The 19,132-nt window shown below is 40.7% G+C and overlaps 2 protein-coding genes across 7 annotated transcripts; both read left to right on the top strand.

Annotated features, from left to right (window-relative positions):
• The first annotated feature begins 1,614 nt into the window (after positions 1–1,614).
• LOC131213896 (uncharacterized) lies at positions 1,615–7,348 on the top strand. Of its 6 annotated transcripts, none has more exons than XM_058208111.1 (8): positions 1,615–1,646; positions 2,743–3,089; positions 3,184–3,387; positions 3,500–3,619; positions 4,580–4,688; positions 4,851–5,110; positions 5,414–5,476; positions 5,954–7,348. In XM_058208111.1, the coding sequence occupies exons 2-8, from the start codon at positions 2,801–2,803 to the stop codon at positions 6,817–6,819; spliced, it is 1,911 nt and encodes a 636-aa protein (XP_058064094.1). In that variant the 5' UTR covers positions 1,615–1,646; positions 2,743–2,800; the 3' UTR covers positions 6,820–7,348. The 6 variants fall into 6 exon arrangements, with proteins under 6 accessions (XP_058064094.1, XP_058064097.1, XP_058064092.1 ...); XM_058208114.1 differs by lacking the exon at positions 1,615–1,646 and adding an exon at positions 1,670–1,781 and having other exon boundaries at positions 3,190–3,387; XM_058208109.1 differs by lacking the exon at positions 1,615–1,646 and adding an exon at positions 1,670–1,781.
• A 5,886-nt stretch (positions 7,349–13,234) lies between these two features.
• Positions 13,235–18,752, top strand: LOC131213894 (acetylcholine receptor subunit alpha-like). Its single transcript, XM_058208108.1, has 10 exons — positions 13,235–13,326; positions 13,403–13,542; positions 13,636–13,971; positions 14,034–14,149; positions 14,253–14,421; positions 14,516–14,652; positions 14,805–14,954; positions 16,071–16,199; positions 17,513–18,224; positions 18,380–18,752. The coding sequence occupies exons 1-10, from the start codon at positions 13,278–13,280 to the stop codon at positions 18,578–18,580; spliced, it is 2,139 nt and encodes a 712-aa protein (XP_058064091.1). The 5' UTR covers positions 13,235–13,277; the 3' UTR covers positions 18,581–18,752.
• Positions 18,753–19,132: the final 380 nt, after the last annotated feature.

Below are 19,132 nucleotides of genomic sequence, written 5' to 3'. Positions count from 1 at the left end.
CCATCGGTACTGCACGATACGGGCGAGGAAGCATGATTGGCCCAAAATGCTTTTTGTGGGTTTGAATCAGTTACTTAACGTGTCGTGACTAAGGCACAAAATGTTGCCTTAGTTCTATTCGAACTTTTTCTTTTGAATCCTGTGGTCCTCATGGAACACTTTGAGATAACTCTTCTTCGATAATTTCGCTGTGTTGGAAAATGAGCGACAGATGTCCGATGTGGTTGAGAAATTAAATTGAGGTTAAAGCTCAGAACATACTGCTGACTGGAAGTTTGAAAAGTAAATTCACTTTATCGGACCTTTCACACTGGTTGAGAACGAGGGCGAAAGACAACAGAAAAGTGTTTCGCCCTGTCGTTCGGGCGAAAACAATTAGACACCTTGAAACTAATCGAAGACTACTCAACAGATCACAAGCATGCAAAATAATGTTAACTTAATTATTACTTGTAATATAAAATACAAATCTACAATCTGAAGTTCTTTTTTGTGTGCGGCTTATAGACTCCGAAACTTAGGATCATTTCTGGGTGGGTATCATTTCTTAGGTTTTGGTGGTCTCTAAATCGATTGGTTTTACTTAAAAGTCTTTTCCTTCCTTCTTCCACTTATCACAACCCCTCATTCCATCCATCTTTAAGTAGTGTGATTTTAGGGGGGAAACTGCATAGTTTCCCTGCATCAAACTGCGTTTAATTTTTGAAGAAGGTGAGAAAGAGAGAAAGAGAGAGGGATGGTGTAAGAGAAAGAGAGAGGGAGGGTGTGAGAGAAAAAAAGGGGGGGTGTGAGAGAGAGAGAGATAGTAAGGGACTGCTACAGCTTTCTAGATTTCAATTAGGTTCATATAATAGAAAAAGTACGTTACACACCTCCCATACAAAATTTGGGTAAGTTTCAGCAAAATTCAAAAGTGTTCAAACAATTTGAGTAAAATTGTTGCTATACCAGCAAACAAGAAGTTTACGCCTCGGCCGACCCGTAAACGTATTGACAGAGACGCAGCAATTTGGCATTAATCTGTAATGTCAAATACATTACGTTACGCCTCATGTAGCTCCCCAGTTACGCCAAAACATATACTGGGGGCTACATGTGGTGTTCCGTAATGTTTTTGACATTAACGATTAATGCCAAACTGCTGCGCCTCTGTCAAAACGTTTACGCCTCGCGCGAGCCGTAAACCCGAGCGTAATTATTTTTTTCATACGCTTTGCTTACAAATAGAGGATAATTTAAGTTTTTATTTGTTGGTATAGCAACGAAATCGGAAAAAACAGAAAAAAATATTCAGAAATCAATTAATTTCTCTTCTATTTCTATTTTCTTGGACCAAAAACACGAACGTAAACACGTTTGACATTTCGTTTTAAATTTTTTGCTGCCACACGAAGCGTAAACGTTTTGACGTTACAAATTAATTTTACGCTAGTTTTCACGCTTCGTGTAGCCGCCTAGATACGTTTTGAAGCGCAACAAGTTTGGCATTAATCTGAAATGCCAAAAACGTTTCGTTGCGCATCGTGTGGCCGGACAGTATCACCAGTACAATGTTGAAGAAGTATTAATGGATTGAATGACAGCAAATGAAACGTCAAAGTGATTTTATCAACAGAAAACAATAACGCTCGCCTATACACACATTGGTAAGATTATTTCATATACAACAAGAAAATAATGCCTTAGTTTTTACTTCCCTTAAGTACTGGAGATAAAAGCTATTCCATTACAATCTAATAGTGCCTTTCGATAAAACCCTTATTGAAGTGAAAGAGGATCGAGTGAGTGAGTCATGCGAACAGTGGAATACATGAGCAATTCAAAGCTCTTATCTTGTTTTTGTGCGCTGTACGTTTTGTAAGATGAGTCATGTCAGCAGAACCACCAGAGAATTCTGATATCATACGACTGGAAGCGTTCATTTATGCTTCCTTCGTGAGCTCTGGCTATCATTGGACTAACAGTGACCATTAGCAAAATCTTAGAAGATTGCATTTTGCGACTAGTCTGTGCAACAGAAATAGTGCATTAACTTGATCGAGTCTTTCGAACATTATTCTAGTAACACCAGATCTAGGTTGTGCCAGATTTCATATTTTTATCTTAGTGAAAAATCATACCAAAAACTGGAAGGGATAAATTACCCAATTTTTCCTAAACAAACACAAAAACTTAACTATAAAGTAAATTTAATAAATACGGCCCAGTAGTTCCCTCTAAAAAAGCAAAAAATCAGTTGCCATTGAAAGTTATTTTTATCCTTAACAAGACAACGATAATAAATTTTAATAACGTACAATTGAAATTCCCATACCTCCGGATTTTGTAGTTCAGTATTTCCAACTTTCCAGAATTTTAGTCACTTTTCACTTATTTGATACAGTATTGAGTGCGTTATATTAATTGTAGTTTGTGCGTGATCATAGAAACAAAGGACATACTGGTAAGAGCGACATAGGACTTGTGATCTACTTGTGTAAAATAGGTAGGATGTGTTAACTGGTCGAAGAATTTCTTCAGTATGAAGTTTTCCACTTCCACATGGCCTCTGAGAAAACCGTTCATAATACTACGTTTTGATAGGTTCAAGATTATGGGCTGTTGGTATAACCACGTATACCGCAGTCACCACAACTGTAGCAAAGCAACCAATCAGTGACGTTTATTCCGTTCCCTTCTTTTGCCTAACAGTTCTTCTGCTTTGCTGAATCTTTTTCTTATTACCTCTTTTTTATTGTGTAGATATTATAGATAAAACAACGGTGACCTACCTCTACAATCAACCCCTAAGCCTGAGACAATGTTAGGTCAACCGTCAGCGACAACCTGGATATCAAACAATTCAGAAACGAAGGGCCCAAATGACATACAGGAATCTAAGCAAAACATTGCAATGGACAACAGTACGGCCACAGTACTGCCGCAGACATTGGACGAAGAACAGGTAGTGATGACACCGCTAGGAAAAACGAATACCTCTACGGTGTTGATTATCGAGCGCAAGTTAGTACAATCCGTCGCCAAAGGAACGCATGTAGCCGGCGGCGATCATCTTGGAATCATTGTCAACAAGGACAAGATGGCTGGAGGTGCGTTACGTTGATTTTATAAAAGATCTTTTGAGATATATATATATATATATTTAAATCTTTGGCTTCTCGATAACCTTAATGTATACCAAAGGACAAGCTGCTGAACAGCGAGACCCTCCGCAGCTGAATTTGGAGTTTCGCGTCTTTCTTGTCAGCGCCAACACAGGTCAACATTCACAAGAATCGCGACACATCAAGTTTTGGTTCCGTCCGTGGCTTACCTCTGACGATGTTCAGGCAAAAGTGGCGCAGGAATTTTTCCGTGACCTTGTCAGTCCGAAAGAATTTCCAAGAGGTAAGCCCTAAAGATGTGTCAATTTGTTTTACTAATTATTAAATGATAAATCCACTTATTTGAGGGATGAATAATTCCTTTACTGCATGATATGACCTTGAATGCTTTTCAGACTACGTTGGGTTTATAAAAAAAATTATGAAGCTACTGCAAAAAGGCTACAATGAGGTTCAGGCTCTTCAGATAGAGTTACGAATGCTAGAAGAAATGTCTACTCCACCATCGAGACCGCGTAAGTTTAACTATATCCTTCAGTTTATTTAAGCACCCACCACGCTCCTTTCCAACCTTCTTGTGTGTCTCAGTTTATCGTGCGGTCTTTATAATATAATTTATTAATATTACTTGGAATGAAGCTCGTCCCGGCTTTGTAACTATTTGCTTTGGGAAATATGTCAAAGACGATAGAAACACTGAAAAGCAGGATTGCAATAAAGATGTCGTCGTTGGAAATAATGGTCAACTCGCCAACAATCTACATCTTTCAACATCATATAGTCAACCGCAACAGCAACAAGGAAATATTCAGTGGAACAACGTTGAAGCCGAAAGAAGTAATGTTTTTGTTAGCGGAGAAACGTTGATGAAACGATTTTGGGTCGACAATTACAATCGGGAGCTAATGATGCGCCGCAATGGAGATGGATGTTTCCGACAAACATAGCAGATTTTTGGTCGGTCGCTAAGGTGTTATTGATCGACACAATTTTCTAATTTTTCTTTGCCTAATAACGACAAAATCTGCCACACTTCGCGTGTTGATTTTCTTTGGTTAGTTTCATTGATTCAACAAAAAGTATTAACAAAAAACATTTTACAAGTAATATATTTAAATCACAGATGCTGTTACCTCTGTAATTATATCTGTAGAAAATATGTTGAGATTTCTCTGAGATGCTCTCAAAGCTTACACTATAAGCTTATAACATAACAATAAAATCAATAATCGGATTCGATAGAAATAGTTGTTAATAAAATTTACCTGTATGCAGAATTTTGGGTAACGTGTATGTGTATAGCAGATTTTGAAGAAGTCTGCTTAGTTAAGTTTGTGTTTTATTGTATTTGATGGTATTAAATAACAATCGATACTTATATTGGCCGCAGTGCAGTCAGTCGTAAAATGATGTTGAATTGGTTTTTCTTCTTTTCATCGTTTTTTAATTAACTTATATTCTTTATCTAATTGTAGTCTCTTTCGAAGATACGCAATATGAATTTGTACCACTAACACCGGAGAAGATTCTGGAGCTTATCGAGCAAGCGTTTCCGAACCCTATCACACCCGAAGATTTAGCAAAGTAAGTTATATATATATATATGTATATATGTACACTAATTAAATACTGTTCATTTGTTGCACGTAGTAGGTTGACTAACACATAGCGACAGTGCCTTACGAAGCACTGTTGACGTCACAAAACTTCAATAAAACTGTTGTTACTTTTCCTTTACGTCGCCAGGGACTACGGATGGACGGAGGAGGATGTGCTCGCGGTCATGCTCGTGCTTAAGGAACGAGGGCTGATTAAATCGATGGAGTATAATTCGTTTACTCGCATTCACCATGGCGACCAGGAAATTAAAATCGTAAAACAAATGCCGACGATTTCCTCGAGTAAGCAGCCGACAATTGCAATCGTCACGGCACAATATTGTGAAAAGGTGGCCGTCGATGTGATGCTAGAAAACAAGGAAACATTTGTTCGATACACTACAGTTGGTAAGTAAAGAGTTGAAGAAAATATCAAACCAAAAAATACTAAATCGGTCGTTATTGCATTCTAATAACTACATATACATATATATTTTCTGGTCTATTTCTTCAGCTTTTTATTTTTGTCGTGTTTAAGAACATTCGTATTTTCACCAACCAAAAATTGTTGCATATAAAAACTGCCAGGGTTCAAACTAACGACAAGCTACCAACGATTCACATACTTCTTAATTTGTACTTTCTTATGATCTTTTCATTTATGATTTATTGTCTTTTATCTAATGACTTCCTTTATCTAACGTAAATTAGGCAATAGTCGCGAAAAAAACGTTGACGTTCCAGATCAACAAAGGCGAAAGAAGAATCGGTTTGGTAAGATAAAAAAGTTCGATAATGAAAACAAATCTTCCAACACTATGATAGTTGTTCGATTGGCTCTGATTGTCTTTGGAACCGTTGAATTGTTCACTGGCTTCTGTGTTGGTGTTTTGTGTTTTTCACCTGCTTCTTTTCATTATTTTTGTTATTGAAAAGGTTGTATGTGTGTTGTCAAATTATAGCGAATAGAAATTTTAATACTAAAACAATGTATAAACAATTCAATGTATAATCGATAAATAACTAGGCTGCTTTACACGTATGCTTACTGATGCACGGCTCAGATTCAGTTATTCGTTCACATACGTTGAGAAGCTTTACAGATTTTCTTTTCTGGTGAAGGGTTGAATTACATAAACACACGCAATATAGAACTTTTCGTTTTCGTGCGATCATTTTTATGTTGGGTGCGCATTTATATTGTTTTGTTTGTTTTTTTTTGTATTTTTTAACTGTTTAATTTTTTTCTAGGCGAATCAAACGTGTATACTCTTGGTAATATTGGTGCGCATCGTATCGTTAGTACAAAACTTCCTTCGGTTGGTAGCACTCGAGAAGCGATGACTGCTGCAGGTAACACAACAACTCGACTTTTGGGTACTTTCCAAAAGGTTGACTATGTGTTCATTGTTGGTGTGGCGGGTGGAATACCTCACTATACGGACTACCGAAAGCATGTTCGCCTGGGTGATGTAGTAATCGCCTGTTCTGCATTAGAGGGCACAAAAAACAGCCAGCAATATCACAAACCATACTGCTACGTTTACAGCACCTTGGATGAAGTCAAAAAGTATAACCCGCAGATCGATACGCTGCAAACTATCGCTCGGACGCTCGTGAGTAGCAACGACACGAAGAAGCCTTGGGTAGAATACATTAGGCAGGGTCAGCAGCAATTGAGCGAACGAAATGAATCAGATTTTTCAAGACCCGCATCAAACACGGACAAATTGTACATGAACATTGGTAACAAGGACGTAATCGAGGTTGCACATCCAATGCCAACAGCTCAGGACGATACTGATACGACCGTGAGCAGCCCACCGCAGACCCGGCTTCACACTGGTCCGATCGGATGCGGATACGACCTCATTCGATCGGACAGTGCTCGTTCGCACTACGCTCAAGCATATAACTTGTTAGCAACTGATATTGAGATGAACTCGGTGTTAGATAGCATTGTTGGCAACTGCCGTGATAGTTTCATTCTTGTGAAAGGTATCGCAGACTACAAGGACGGGACGACTTCGAAGAAGTGGCAAAACCATGCCTCACTCGCCGCAGCTGCTGTTATGAAAACGATCATATGCGCAATGGATCCACCAGACAACGTATAAGGTTGCCGTATAAAGTTTTTATTTTGTGTAATCCTACACTGCATTTTTAATTGAAAAGATAATCTTCATTACAAACAAGCATAAATTACCAAAATACCACGGAATAGATGTGTTATCTTCAAGTAAACCCCAGTTAAATTGCTGTGTTGAAAGTGTGAACCAAAACAATGTGAACCAAATACCTAAAAATGTGTGTACTAATGTTCAAAACAGAACAGAAGCATATTTTAAAATTAAAAAATTATTTAGAATGAAATTGTAAGTTCGCATTAGATAGTGTATATGCTAGGTACTATCTGACTGGTGACACAAAGAAGCAAATATTGGAAATAATGAAAAAAGGCTAAGAATACACTTAAATGTATACACATAAAAAAAAGTGCATTTCTTACCAATTTTCAACCTGTTCAAAAGATGTGCTCATGGGATTAGTAAAAGCAAAGTCAACTATATTTTTTATTAACACAGTTTTCCATTGATTTGGTTCCCATTATATGCTTATTACACTTATCAGTATGTCAATAAAGTATAATTGATCAAATTTATTTGAAAAAAATCATGTATGCCTTTCTGCGCTATAGAGCAGATTACCAATGAATTAGATTACTACGTGATACCATATCTCCGAGTGTAAATAATAAAACACATCCGAATCCGAGCTTGGCACAGCACTTGTTTACTTGGTTTGAGATTGTTTCCAAACTTTGTACTCAGATTATGAAGATATAACGAAGAGTGGTCGACTAAAAATCGACGAAGATCTGCACCGATAGTTAGCAATTATACAAGAATGTGATGGTTTAATTTGAGGTTTTGATGGTTTAATAAAAGAATGCAGATGGTTTGATTTGAGCTTGGTAAGCCATCTGCTGATTTGTTGTGTTGTAGCCGTTCCCCGTTCAAAAATCACTTTCACATGGTAGCAATGGACCATTTTGCACCGAAAGAGATACGTTTACTCCCGGCTGAGGACACTCGCAGACGAGTCAATGAACTGTGCTTGTACTAGTCTGATTAGACACTTCGTTACGTAGCCATTCAACCGACACTCAAAAATATGCAACCAGATTGTATAGTACGTTTTTTTTTTAAGTATGCAGCTGAATTGAGAAACACGCAGCCACTCTGAAAGATCGCAGTCAAAAGACAAATCACGGAAGTGCGCAAAGTACGCAGTACACTAGAATGTAACGTGCGTTTTGTATAAAGGACAGGGTACTTTTTTAATCTGTTGGTCGGGAAAGTCGGGATCACTGTTGATAGATTTCAAGAACAGACAAGCTATTGATCCAAATTGATTGAAAACATGGTTTAACCTGCAATACAATCGACGTGATGGTGCACTTAGTTCACTCTGCCATCTTTCATTTGTTGCATTCTTGATGGTTGATCTTGATTAGAAAGTTCGTCACTCGGTCGCAGAAATAATAACCTGCACCATCTAATGTAACAAACGGATAGACACCGAAGCATACATAGACAAAAGCTCTATTGGATTTATACCCATCACCATGCTTCACATCACCATTATTATAGGGGGCAATGGTAATGGTGCAAACATACAGGGTTTACCTTTGTGTTTTGAAGTCCCGTCGAATATTCAGGACTCTTGTCAAAACTTTCGTAGTACTGTCAACATTTTCGAATTCTTGTCAAAGTTTACTGCATTTTACTAGTGTGTTCAATAAGTTCTTTGCCTCGTTAGCAGAGGACACTATTACGAGCCTAATTTTTTGTTGTTGTATTGGTACACTCTTCGTATGAACGTATGTGAAGTTTCATTTCAATCGGTCGCTTAATTTTTATTTACAAGCCAACTAGTAACGACATGTGACAGTATTTTTTAGAACAGAAAACATCAAGTATCGTGCAGTGATTGAGACTTTATTTGTGGAAGGTTTAAAAGCCAAGGGAATTTATGAACGAATGTATAACGTCTCTTCGCCTTCAATTAGGGGGGATTCTGAGTTTAAGCGTGCTCGTACTAGCCGATCTTCAAGACGATCCGATCCAAAATTGTCCAAAAACAGACACGACACCCGAAATTGTAGACAAAATACGTTATGTCGTATTGAAAAATCGTCGAATCATTGATTCGAGAGATTTAGTGTAAAGCCATCTCATTGGGCCAAGCCGTATAACTAACATTTTGACTGAAGTATAAGGTTTCAGAAAGCTCTGTGCAAAATGAGTACCGCATTCGCTAAAAACGGAACAAAAACGTATTTGAATTTTCTCATAAACATTTTAAGTTTTTTCGAAAGGAGGGAGTGGATTTTATGTATTTAATCATCACATAGGGCTTGGGGCTATCACCATAATCCTGAGTCAAACCTAGGAGGCTAAGGAGTGGTGAGAAACCGGTTCTTCAGCTCCGAAACGAGTTCGTGTCCAGAAATCGCTCACAATGGTGTAAACATCAGTTTTTGGGATGCGAATGGAATTTTGTTAGCGGATCACTTGCAAATTGATAAAACAATAAATTTTAATTATTGTTGTAACATTTTGGACCAACTGAAATAGAAAATTTGTAAAAAAAGACGCGGTTTGAAGAAGAAAAAGATCCTCTTTCATCAGGGTAGTGCATACTGTCTCAAGAGCATTTTGAAAATGGCAAAAATCCATGAATTAAAGTTCAAATTGTTGAAGTTTCCACCGTATTCACCAGATTTGGCCCCTAGCGAATTCCATCTGTTGTCAGACCCAAATAAATTATTCGTGAAAAGCGTTTTTAATCAAATGATGACGTGATAGTTTGAAGCCCTTCCAGATTATCAATTGTCGGGGATGAAATTCTTAAATTGGAGTCCCGTTGGATCAAGTGCATTGATGTTTAAGGAGGCTATACTGAATAATAAAGTGCATTTCAAACCATAAAAATGTATTTTTCTTATCGATGCAAAGAACTTATTGAACAGCCCAGTATTTCTGAATTTTACGTTTTCAGCACGAATTTCGGTGAATAAATATGTAAACGTTATAGGCAAAGTAAAACATCATAAAGTAAAACGTATGTTACGAACTAATACATAAAATAATTACTCTTATGCATCGAAAATGAATAGGAAAAAAGAATGAATTAAACTAGACATATAGATATAGAATAATGCCGGAGAATTCAACTTATGTCTATAAGAATGCAATGCGCTATCACAGAAAGGCGCATTTACATGTCAGAGTCAATTGGTTCTGTTCCTCAATGAAGATTTCTCTCCTTATATGTTATCAGTATTTACACGGAATTTTATTTTTTTTCGCTATGCTTTTTGACACCGTGGATGATGCACATGCGCAATTCATGCAAGGGCGATTTCAGGAGCATTTTTATGTTTTTCTATCGTTATGCTTCTAAACGCGAAGTTCAATCAGTGTGAGTCGCTTATAATTGTTAAGAAAAGTGATTTCCTATTACCTCATTCTATTCTTTATCAAAATTGTAAGTTGGGAGCACAAACCATTTCATCTAACTACTGATTGTGCGAGCAAGGTTTGATGTTAAACGATGTGAATCTAGTATAGATATACATAACAAAAACACCTTTTATTGCTAAACAGTATTCGTACTAGCGTTATCAGAGTCTAATTTCAGTTAAAGCTATTGCAATCAACTTCACAAAGTATGCTATCTTCATACAGTATTAATGACTGGAAAAACTTGTAATAGATTAAACCAAACGACAGTACTGTTATCGTTTCGCAACATTGTCCACAATATCTTATTGGTAGAAGGTATGCCATGTATCGTGTTCTAAATACTTGCGGCTGCTGACGAATGTTCCATATATATTGTAAAGTATCAATACCATGTAATATCATGGTAGGCATGATGCATACGTTAAAATATGTTATTTTACAAAATGCATAACGCTAGAATAACTACTGCTTACACTTTACCTGTCATACACAACAAAGTTGTTATTTATTAGGTGTGTGAATTAATTCTTGCGGTTTTTACTCGACATTTGTGACCTAACTACAACAACAAAACGTATGACTACCTTAATGAAAGTATTGTCCGTCATTAGCTACTACTTTCTCCCATCTTTTAGGTAGTTCGTCGATTCCGTGATGATAGAATTTCTTATCTTTAGGAGCGATCGACTGAGAAACCTATTTTTCGATACTTTCATAAGATATGAACCGCTGTGCTGCCAAATCGTTACTCATCCAACGGAACAAATACTAGTCCGAAAGAGCAACATCTAGTGAATACAGCGGGGGGTTGAACAGTTCCCATCCGGCATTTTCGAGATAGTTTTTGACGGTCGAGTTTTGACATTTTGAAAAATCAGCCTATCATGTCTTTTAAAACATTCTCGTCATTTTATGGCCAAAGCATTGCTTCAAATGCATTTATTGTTGTTTATGGGATTGTGCTTCAATAATTTCATTAGGTTTTAAGAGCCCAAAGTACACCACACCTTTCATATCCCACCATATGCACTGCATAACCGTTGCGCAGTGAATATTTCGCTTTGGTTGTGATGGGCCTGGTTCACTAAGCTGTATCCAGGGCATTTTGCGTTTAGGATTTTTGTAATTACCCACCCATTTCTTCACCAGTGATGATTCGGTGCAAGAACCCCTTTCTTTTCAGTCGCGCAAGCAGAAATTCCCAAATGGTTTTCCTTCTTTCAATGTCTGTTTTTTTCAATTCATGTGGAACTCATAAGACATTTTTCTAATCATTCCCACGGCACTTAGGCGATGGGAAACTGTCGTGTTGTCAACTCCTAACATTTCTGCAAGTTCTTTTTGCATCTGACATGCATTCCGTTCGAGCAATGCTGCCAATTCTTCATCATAAACCTTTTTTACTGTTCAGGCCGCTCTTGGTTTGAAAGCCAAAATCACCACCTTTTAACGGTGCAAACCACATCTAACACGCTAGAACATATTCACCATAAACATCCATAAAAATATGATGACTTTCGGTAATACTTTTCGTCATATTAAAGTAATCCCCGCAAAAACGCTTTATCAGGAACAAAACTTGACATGTTCAAATGCTTAAAAAAGGTGTTGTTATACTTTAACAAAAAGGAACCCATACTACTTTAGATGCGTAATGACAGTAGCTATCAAACACATATTTCATAAAAAAAATCTTTTACTTTTATTGAGTAACGCCATCCATTGTAAAACCGCAAGGATTAATTCACACACCTAATAAAAAAATGTATATTTATTATATTAATATTACATTAATTTCCCGGACGATGTGCATTAACAAAAAATATTAAAAAATCATTTTCTCTGTGGTAGAATGTAGAATTGGGCACAGCCAAAGCAAATAGTTGAAATGACCATAGTTTAGCCATGAAGATTAACAGTACGATTGGTTAACTATGTAACTACGAGAGAAACTACTTCCCTTCTCGCTTTCCTACTGATTTTCACTACTGTTTTATTTTTTGAGCTGCTCTTTCGCTACTTACTTACTTTTGCTTTTGTTCTACTAATACTTACTTATTACTATTAGTCAACGACCGCTAAGCGGTACTGGCGTGATCCAGAGACAATGTTAATCTCTGTTGCTATCTATAACGGATCGTTTTTACGGGCCGGTTTTGTTGGTCCCGCGCCGACCTCACTGTTACGCCGGTTCCGGGATTCGAACCCAGGCCAGCTGCATTTACTTACTTGCTCAGAATTATTACTCGTTTTCCTGCAGGCTGACATTGTTACAGCTTGCTCTTTCCATACCTATGCTTGAGCTACATCAAAGATGCTTTGGCCTGTACAGTCTATGGCCGTCCTGGTGACGTAGATGGTCGTCATGAGCTCATACACTTTGATGTCAATGAAGAGAAAGCAAGCGCTCTTACGATACTTCATCATCTTTTAAGGTCCCCGTCGCATGGTGAAGATCTGAACAGTGATGGAGTTTCCACTTCCTGCAATCCTGCCTGTTAATTATCTACTAACTCGTAAACCATTCGAGCAAGGCTTCGTTCTTTCCTTGAACATTTTTTGCTTCTTTTCTGATCCTGATATATATTTCCTTCTTACTTTAATTCTATCTAACAAAATGCTAATATCCTAATGTCGCCATTTTTGCATTTTTTTTTACAGATAGTATGTTCATTTTCTGACCACGGACTGAGAAACAATACGAAACAACGAATAAACGTTACTAGCCCTTTCCTCATATTGGGTGTGAGACATTAAAACACAGTTAGAAATCAAACAAATTGGAGAGAAGAACGTTCTGCAAAAATGAATCTACTAGTCAGAAAATGAAAAACAAAATGGTCGGACAGAAGCATTGCCGATAGGATTCATAAGTAGTATTTTAGGTAGAATCTTTGACAAATTGTAATAATATAAAAGTCGGCAAGGATGTTGGGATGAAGTAGTAAACAAAGGATTATTTTTCTTAGTATTTTAAGACTAGTTAACTACAAAACGGTTAAACGAATTAAGGTCACTTAGGGTTCAGGGCAACAAGAAATGCAATGAGGCTGCTACACGGTGTATACTTCGTCATTTTCGCCGTCGTATCCGGTAAGTTACAAAGCAGTGCCGTATGCTGTGCTGGAAACTACCCATAGATACTAACAGCGTTCCTATGCATTAACAGTGTGTGGTGGAAATCCCGATGCCAAACGTCTCTACGATGATTTGCTCAGTAACTACAATAAGCTGGTTCGACCTGTGGTGAACGTTACCGATGCCCTCACGGTAAAAATCAAACTGAAACTGTCCCAACTGATTGACGTGGTACGTGAACAAATTTCATCTTACATGGGATGGGGCTATATTATATATATATATAAATCACGTTATATTCCATCACGTTTGATTTATTTGAAGAACCTTAAAAATCAAATCATGACCACAAACTTGTGGGTCGAGCAGACATGGTACGACTACAAGCTGAAATGGGAACCGAAAGAGTATGGCGGTGTGGAAATGTTACACGTGCCGTCAGATCACATTTGGCGGCCGGACATCGTGCTGTACAACAATGCCGACGGCAACTTCGAGGTAACATTGGCCACCAAAGCAACTCTAAACTATACTGGACGGGTGGAGTGGCGCCCTCCTGCCATTTACAAAAGTTCCTGTGAGATAGACGTGGAGTACTTTCCGTTCGATGAACAAACGTGCGTAATGAAGTTTGGCAGTTGGACGTACGACGGATTCCAGGTTTGTTCTGAGAGGTTCACCTGGACGAGAATGGTCCTATTAAACCCTGTTTCTACATCTAGGTGGATCTACGCCACATTGACGAAGTGAACGAAACAAATGTTGTAGAGGTGGGTGTCGATTTATCGGAGTTCTATACTTCCGTCGAATGGGATATCCTTGAGGTGCCAGCGGTTAGGTAGGTGTATCAATGACGCGATTTGTCCTAGCCGTTCTCGAACAAGTATGTGGTTAGTATTATGTAATTCTACCTACCTCCCCTATTCCAATATCTATTTTAGAAATGAAAAATTTTACACGTGTTGCGACGAACCGTACCTAGACATCACGTTCAACATTACCATGCGTCGGAAAACATTGTTTTATACCGTAAATCTGATCATTCCCTGCATGGGCATTAGCTTTCTTACAATACTGGTATTCTATTTGCCATCGGACAGTGGAGAAAAGGTATTTACTGCTATCAGTAACCGTGTTTTTGGACTACTGAACCGTAGCCGCAACATGACCCGCCGCAATGCTCTAATTGTGCTCCTACCAACAGGTATCGTTAAGCATATCGATATTGCTATCCCTAACCGTGTTCTTCCTGCTTTTGGCGGAAATTATTCCTCCGACGTCGCTCGTGGTGCCGCTGCTAGGAAAGTTTGTTCTCTTCACGATGATATTGGATACCTTCAGGTCGGTGTAGTCAGATGCAGTTCTCGTAAATTGGGCTAACAGAATGTTACTGCGTTGGTCCATGGTATTCTAGACCTAAACGTTATCCTGCACCGAATCCACACCACCTTCGGGCTGAAGCTTTACTACGGTGTTTATACGTTTCTTTGCAGTATATGTGTAACAGTGATAGTGCTGAATATACATTTCCGATCACCTCAAACGCACACGATGGCACCATGGGTCCGAACCATCTTCATCAACCATCTGCCAAAGTTGCTAGTTATGCGCCGCCCGATCTACCAACCGCTGCATCACTTCAGGTAAGTGTACTTTATAAGCAGGGTCCGCTGCGTGCAATGGAATGTTCTATGAAAGGGTACCAACAGCTTCATGTAGAATCCTGGCCCCTGAGGCTGGATGTTCATAACGTTATGCCTGAGATATACCAGGACCAAAAGAGAAGCTGGAAGCTATCGATTAACGATTCGAGCCACATAGTCGCTGATGCTCGTGGATCTTAAAACGATGAGTATAGTTAAAGCAGAGAAGGAACTAAACGTAGCTGCCCGACCATGTAGTCAGCGAAACCGTTCGAATACCTTAGATACAAAATGGTTGAAACGTTGGGTTTGTTTTTCTTTTTGACAAACCATACTGAAACCGTAGTTCGAGGAAATGTGAGCTACAGGATACAGTTAAGACCGCTGATATGCCGCTTATCATCTCTTAACTCGTGACCCATGGCTTTGACTGACCGCATGGAATATTCTACCTATGATCCTATGTGCATGGTGGTTTTCTACAGCTACAGGCCTCATAGGTTTCCTGCGTTCGCTACTCCCACCAAGTGCGCGCGAAACTGTCCTGATGTCCTGCTGAGCGATAGGAGACAGCGCTGCAGACTGCCTCCAATTGCAGAAACCGTTGTACCTTTTTGTGCCATTATGTATCAATTCCAGTCAATAAACCAACAAAAGGGGTTGTTGGTATATGAAGCAAAACAACAAGTAGATGGCATCGTACATGGTTCGATCCGTGTGTTTGGTCAAAGAATGATCAGATTTTGATTCGTACCGGAATTCGTCCAATTGCTGTTTGAGTTCTCAGATGACAGAGATCCGTGTGGAGATAATTAAAAATTCGCCGAACATTTCGAATTGCACGTAAACATAATAATAATACGCCATAGATGAGTCAATGTTCGGAGAACTTAGTTAATAATGTTGAGAGATCCTTGGAACCAGACGGAAGACGACAGCGTTTTGGCCCGGCTTTCATTGGCCACGTCAGACCTGGTACCAATACTGTCTTCAAGCCTGCAACCGTTGTCACTTAGACCCACTGTACTGTAGCAATCCATTCTGTTTCGTTCTGGTCAAACGCCATTCCAAAATGCTTGGCCATTTCGCAAATATACACCATGCGCCTGCGTGAAGTGCTGCTTCGCAGCGATTTATGTTGCGGTCGTGCAATGGTCTGGGCGATATCATTCCACCCCTGCCGCCAACAATTGCATTCGATCCAACGGAACTGCTAGATCACCATTTGCTTGATTCCAACGACAGGTAGGTCTTCCGCTTCGTTCTCACAGCACCCAAGAAAAAGTTTACACGTTGCTCGTTTTACTATGTGTATGTATGTGTGTGTGTGTGTGTGTGTGTGTGCGTGTGATTGTGTATACAGCGTGCGTTTCCCATTCACAACGCTTTGTGTAGTCAACACAGTCTACCGGGGAGTGTTTAGTGCGCATCCTTAGTCCTATGAATTGGTAGTGTTACCTGCCCTGAAGGCTGACCTGATATGTTCTGATTCAGCTTCTTCTTCTTCATCTTCCACAACCGCCAAGTGGCTTTCGTCAACACCGCAGCCAACGTTAAGCTCTGTAACTTGCTTGCTTTCTGTTTCGGTGTGTTTTTATGGGCGCTGCTTCAGCCATGCCTCAGAAATTGAGTCACGTTGCGGGCGACGGAATGCACGGGAGACGTAGTAGGGCTTAGTCTTAGCGAGACAATAGTTTCAGCAGCTGGAACCAACGTGTGCACTTGTGTTCGAAATATTGGGATGGATTTGAAATCCCGAAATGAAATCCACTGCAACACCTTCCGTCTCCTGGTCCGATCGGAAGACTGTGGGTCTGCGTGGTAGAATCCTAGTTAGAATCCGTGGTAGAATCCTAGAAAGTAGTAGCGCCAACAGTTCCGCAACGCGTTGAATGGAGAAAAGTATTCGATAACAGGGGGACATAGGCACTCCAGGGCGATAGCTCCACAGTGTTCTAGACGACACTAGCGCTCGCATGTGCCTTTCTGGGTGAGGCTCGGAAGGTTTCTGGCCCACACATGGTGTTGAGCTGAGCTGTCACATCCGACGCATGCAATGAGTTTATAACCGCATAAGATTGATTACTTGGATGGCGTAAATTAGTACTAACCTGACCGTGTAACCTCATGTAAATCAATTTCCCTGGAGTGTGTCTGCTAACATACCACCGTCTGATGAACCGTTGTTTTTAACGTGCATGATTAGTTGCAAATTGTTGACCCAATGCTGCATACATATATTATATGTGCATATGTGTTGCTTTTATAGTTTCCGTTTTTACTTCCATTCGTTTACTGTGGTGTGCATTTTTCTTCGTTCTTTGTGTGTTGTAAAAAGCTAGTCACACACACAAACACACACACACGCGCGATTGTTCGACGGTCACGGTGATGCGTTGCTAGTAATAAGTGTGTTTTAGCTTTTGTGTGGTTTTGATTGAACCGTTGTTTCGTGAATGAAGTTCGAACCGAACGAAGTTGACTTGCAGAGCTCACCGAACGAAGGTGACTTGCAGACGAGCCTGACCGCCTGCGGCCTTTTTTCTCTCGCGCTCCAGTCTCAACACCTGCCGGTTGCACGGTAGCCCAACGCATCACCTGTACAACCATCCGCACCGGGCCGGCGACGGACGGCTCGGGCATCACCTGCACCACAGCGCGCTGATGCGGGACATGGACCTGATCGATGACATGCCGCTAGACTACCACGACCACAACCACCACAACTCGCCGATGTCACCGATCAACCTGAACCTGCTGGGCGGCGCCGCGAGCACGGCCGTACCGAACCGCACGCAGCTGGTCGGTGCCAGCGCGGCCAGTCTGCTCGATCCGAACAGCAACTTCCACAAGAGCCTGACGACGGCGGCGAACGCAGACGCCAAGAGTGCGCCGAGCCTGATCGTGAACAGCGTGGCTGCCGGGTCGGCCAACTCGCACTCGCAGTTGCCCTGCTGCAACAGTCTCTTCCTGAACGACCTGCGCCAAGCGACCACCGGCTCCGTCATCGTCGGCGGTGCGACCGTTGATCTGCTGATGAGCAACGCAGGGGTCACCTTGCCGCTCAACAACAATCTACCGGGGGTGACCATTCCGAGCGGGCTGATCATCAACACCACCACCAGCGATGGTGGCGATGGTAACGCGGCCGCCGCGAAGGCGGACAAAGCGAACCGCAACCGGTGGCTCGAGTGTCCGGAGCTGACCAAGGCTATGGACGGGGTGACGTACATTGCTGACCACACGCGCAAAGAGGAGGAAAGCTCGAGGGTAAGTACGGCGGACTGTGGAGTGGGACCGTGCTAAGTCTGATTCTTCCCGTTGGCCTGCAACAGAGAGAACGTTAATCGCTGTTGCTTTTTGTAACGTTGTGTGTTACCTTGCTTACTTTAACGCGCGGTTTTCTTCTTAATTCTTTCGCGCAGGTTAAAGAGGACTGGAAATTCGTGGCGATGGTACTCGACCGGCTATTCCTGTGGATCTTCACCATCGCGGTGGTGTTCGGGACGGCCGGTATCATACTGCAAGCGCCAACCCTGTACGACACGCGCGTACCGATCGACATCAAGATGTCGGAAATTGCCACAACGACAGCGAAGCCGTACATCGCCAAACCGGTGCTGTAAGAACGGGGAGGTGCTACACACCCACACCCACACCCACACACATACACTTTTGTGTTCACACGTGTTCTTCTGGTGGATCCGCAAACCGCTAGGGGGTCCCCGGGCCAGCCAGCCAGGGCCAGGAGCATTAGGGCATGAAACTTTAGATTTTTTTCTACAGATTTACAAACGACGACGCAACGCAACGAAAAACGAAACATGCGCCGCGCCAAAGGAAAGGGGTGCATGTGCACAAGAAAGAGAGGAAGAGAGAGAGAGAGAGAGAGAGAGAGAGAGAGAGAGAGAGAGAGATAGGGAAAAGAGAAATATTTTTAACAACAGGTGCAAGACGCGGCGAGATGCACAATACCAATTGAAGACCAGTAGCGCACGAATGAGATACTCTTCCGCGATGTAACGCCATGTATTGCTCAACATTTCTACTCCATAGGCGAATGCGCTCTTAACTACGACACACTGCTCCCACGGTACGAGTGGTTACTAGAAACTACGGTTAAATACTATACTTCACTTCTGCATTGTTATAAAAATCGTTGCCAAAAAGGATATTTC

Source organism: Anopheles bellator, chromosome X (genome assembly GCF_943735745.2).
Source record: "Anopheles bellator chromosome X, idAnoBellAS_SP24_06.2, whole genome shotgun sequence".
NCBI lineage: Eukaryota > Metazoa > Arthropoda > Insecta > Diptera > Culicidae > Anopheles > Anopheles bellator.
This window is presented reverse-complemented; position numbering and strand designations above follow the sequence as displayed.

Bases quoted from the DNA above. Each gene is read 5' to 3' on its own strand.
- LOC131213894 (XM_058208108.1), top strand. From the start codon at position 13,278: ATGAGGCTGCTACACGGTGTATACTTCGTCATTTTCGCCGTCGTATCC. The intron at 13,543-13,635 runs GTACGTGAACAA...ATTTATTTGAAG, and splicing joins TGTCCCAACTGATTGACGTG to AACCTTAAAAATCAAATCAT. The intron at 14,422-14,515 runs GTATTTACTGCT...TCCTACCAACAG, and splicing joins CATCGGACAGTGGAGAAAAG to GTATCGTTAAGCATATCGAT.
- LOC131213896 (XM_058208111.1), top strand. From the start codon at position 2,801: ATGTTAGGTCAACCGTCAGCGACAACCTGGATATCAAACAATTCAGAA. The intron at 3,620-4,579 runs GTAAGTTTAACT...ATCTAATTGTAG, and splicing joins TACTCCACCATCGAGACCGC to TCTCTTTCGAAGATACGCAA. The intron at 5,111-5,413 runs GTAAGTAAAGAG...AACGTAAATTAG, and splicing joins TGTTCGATACACTACAGTTG to GCAATAGTCGCGAAAAAAAC.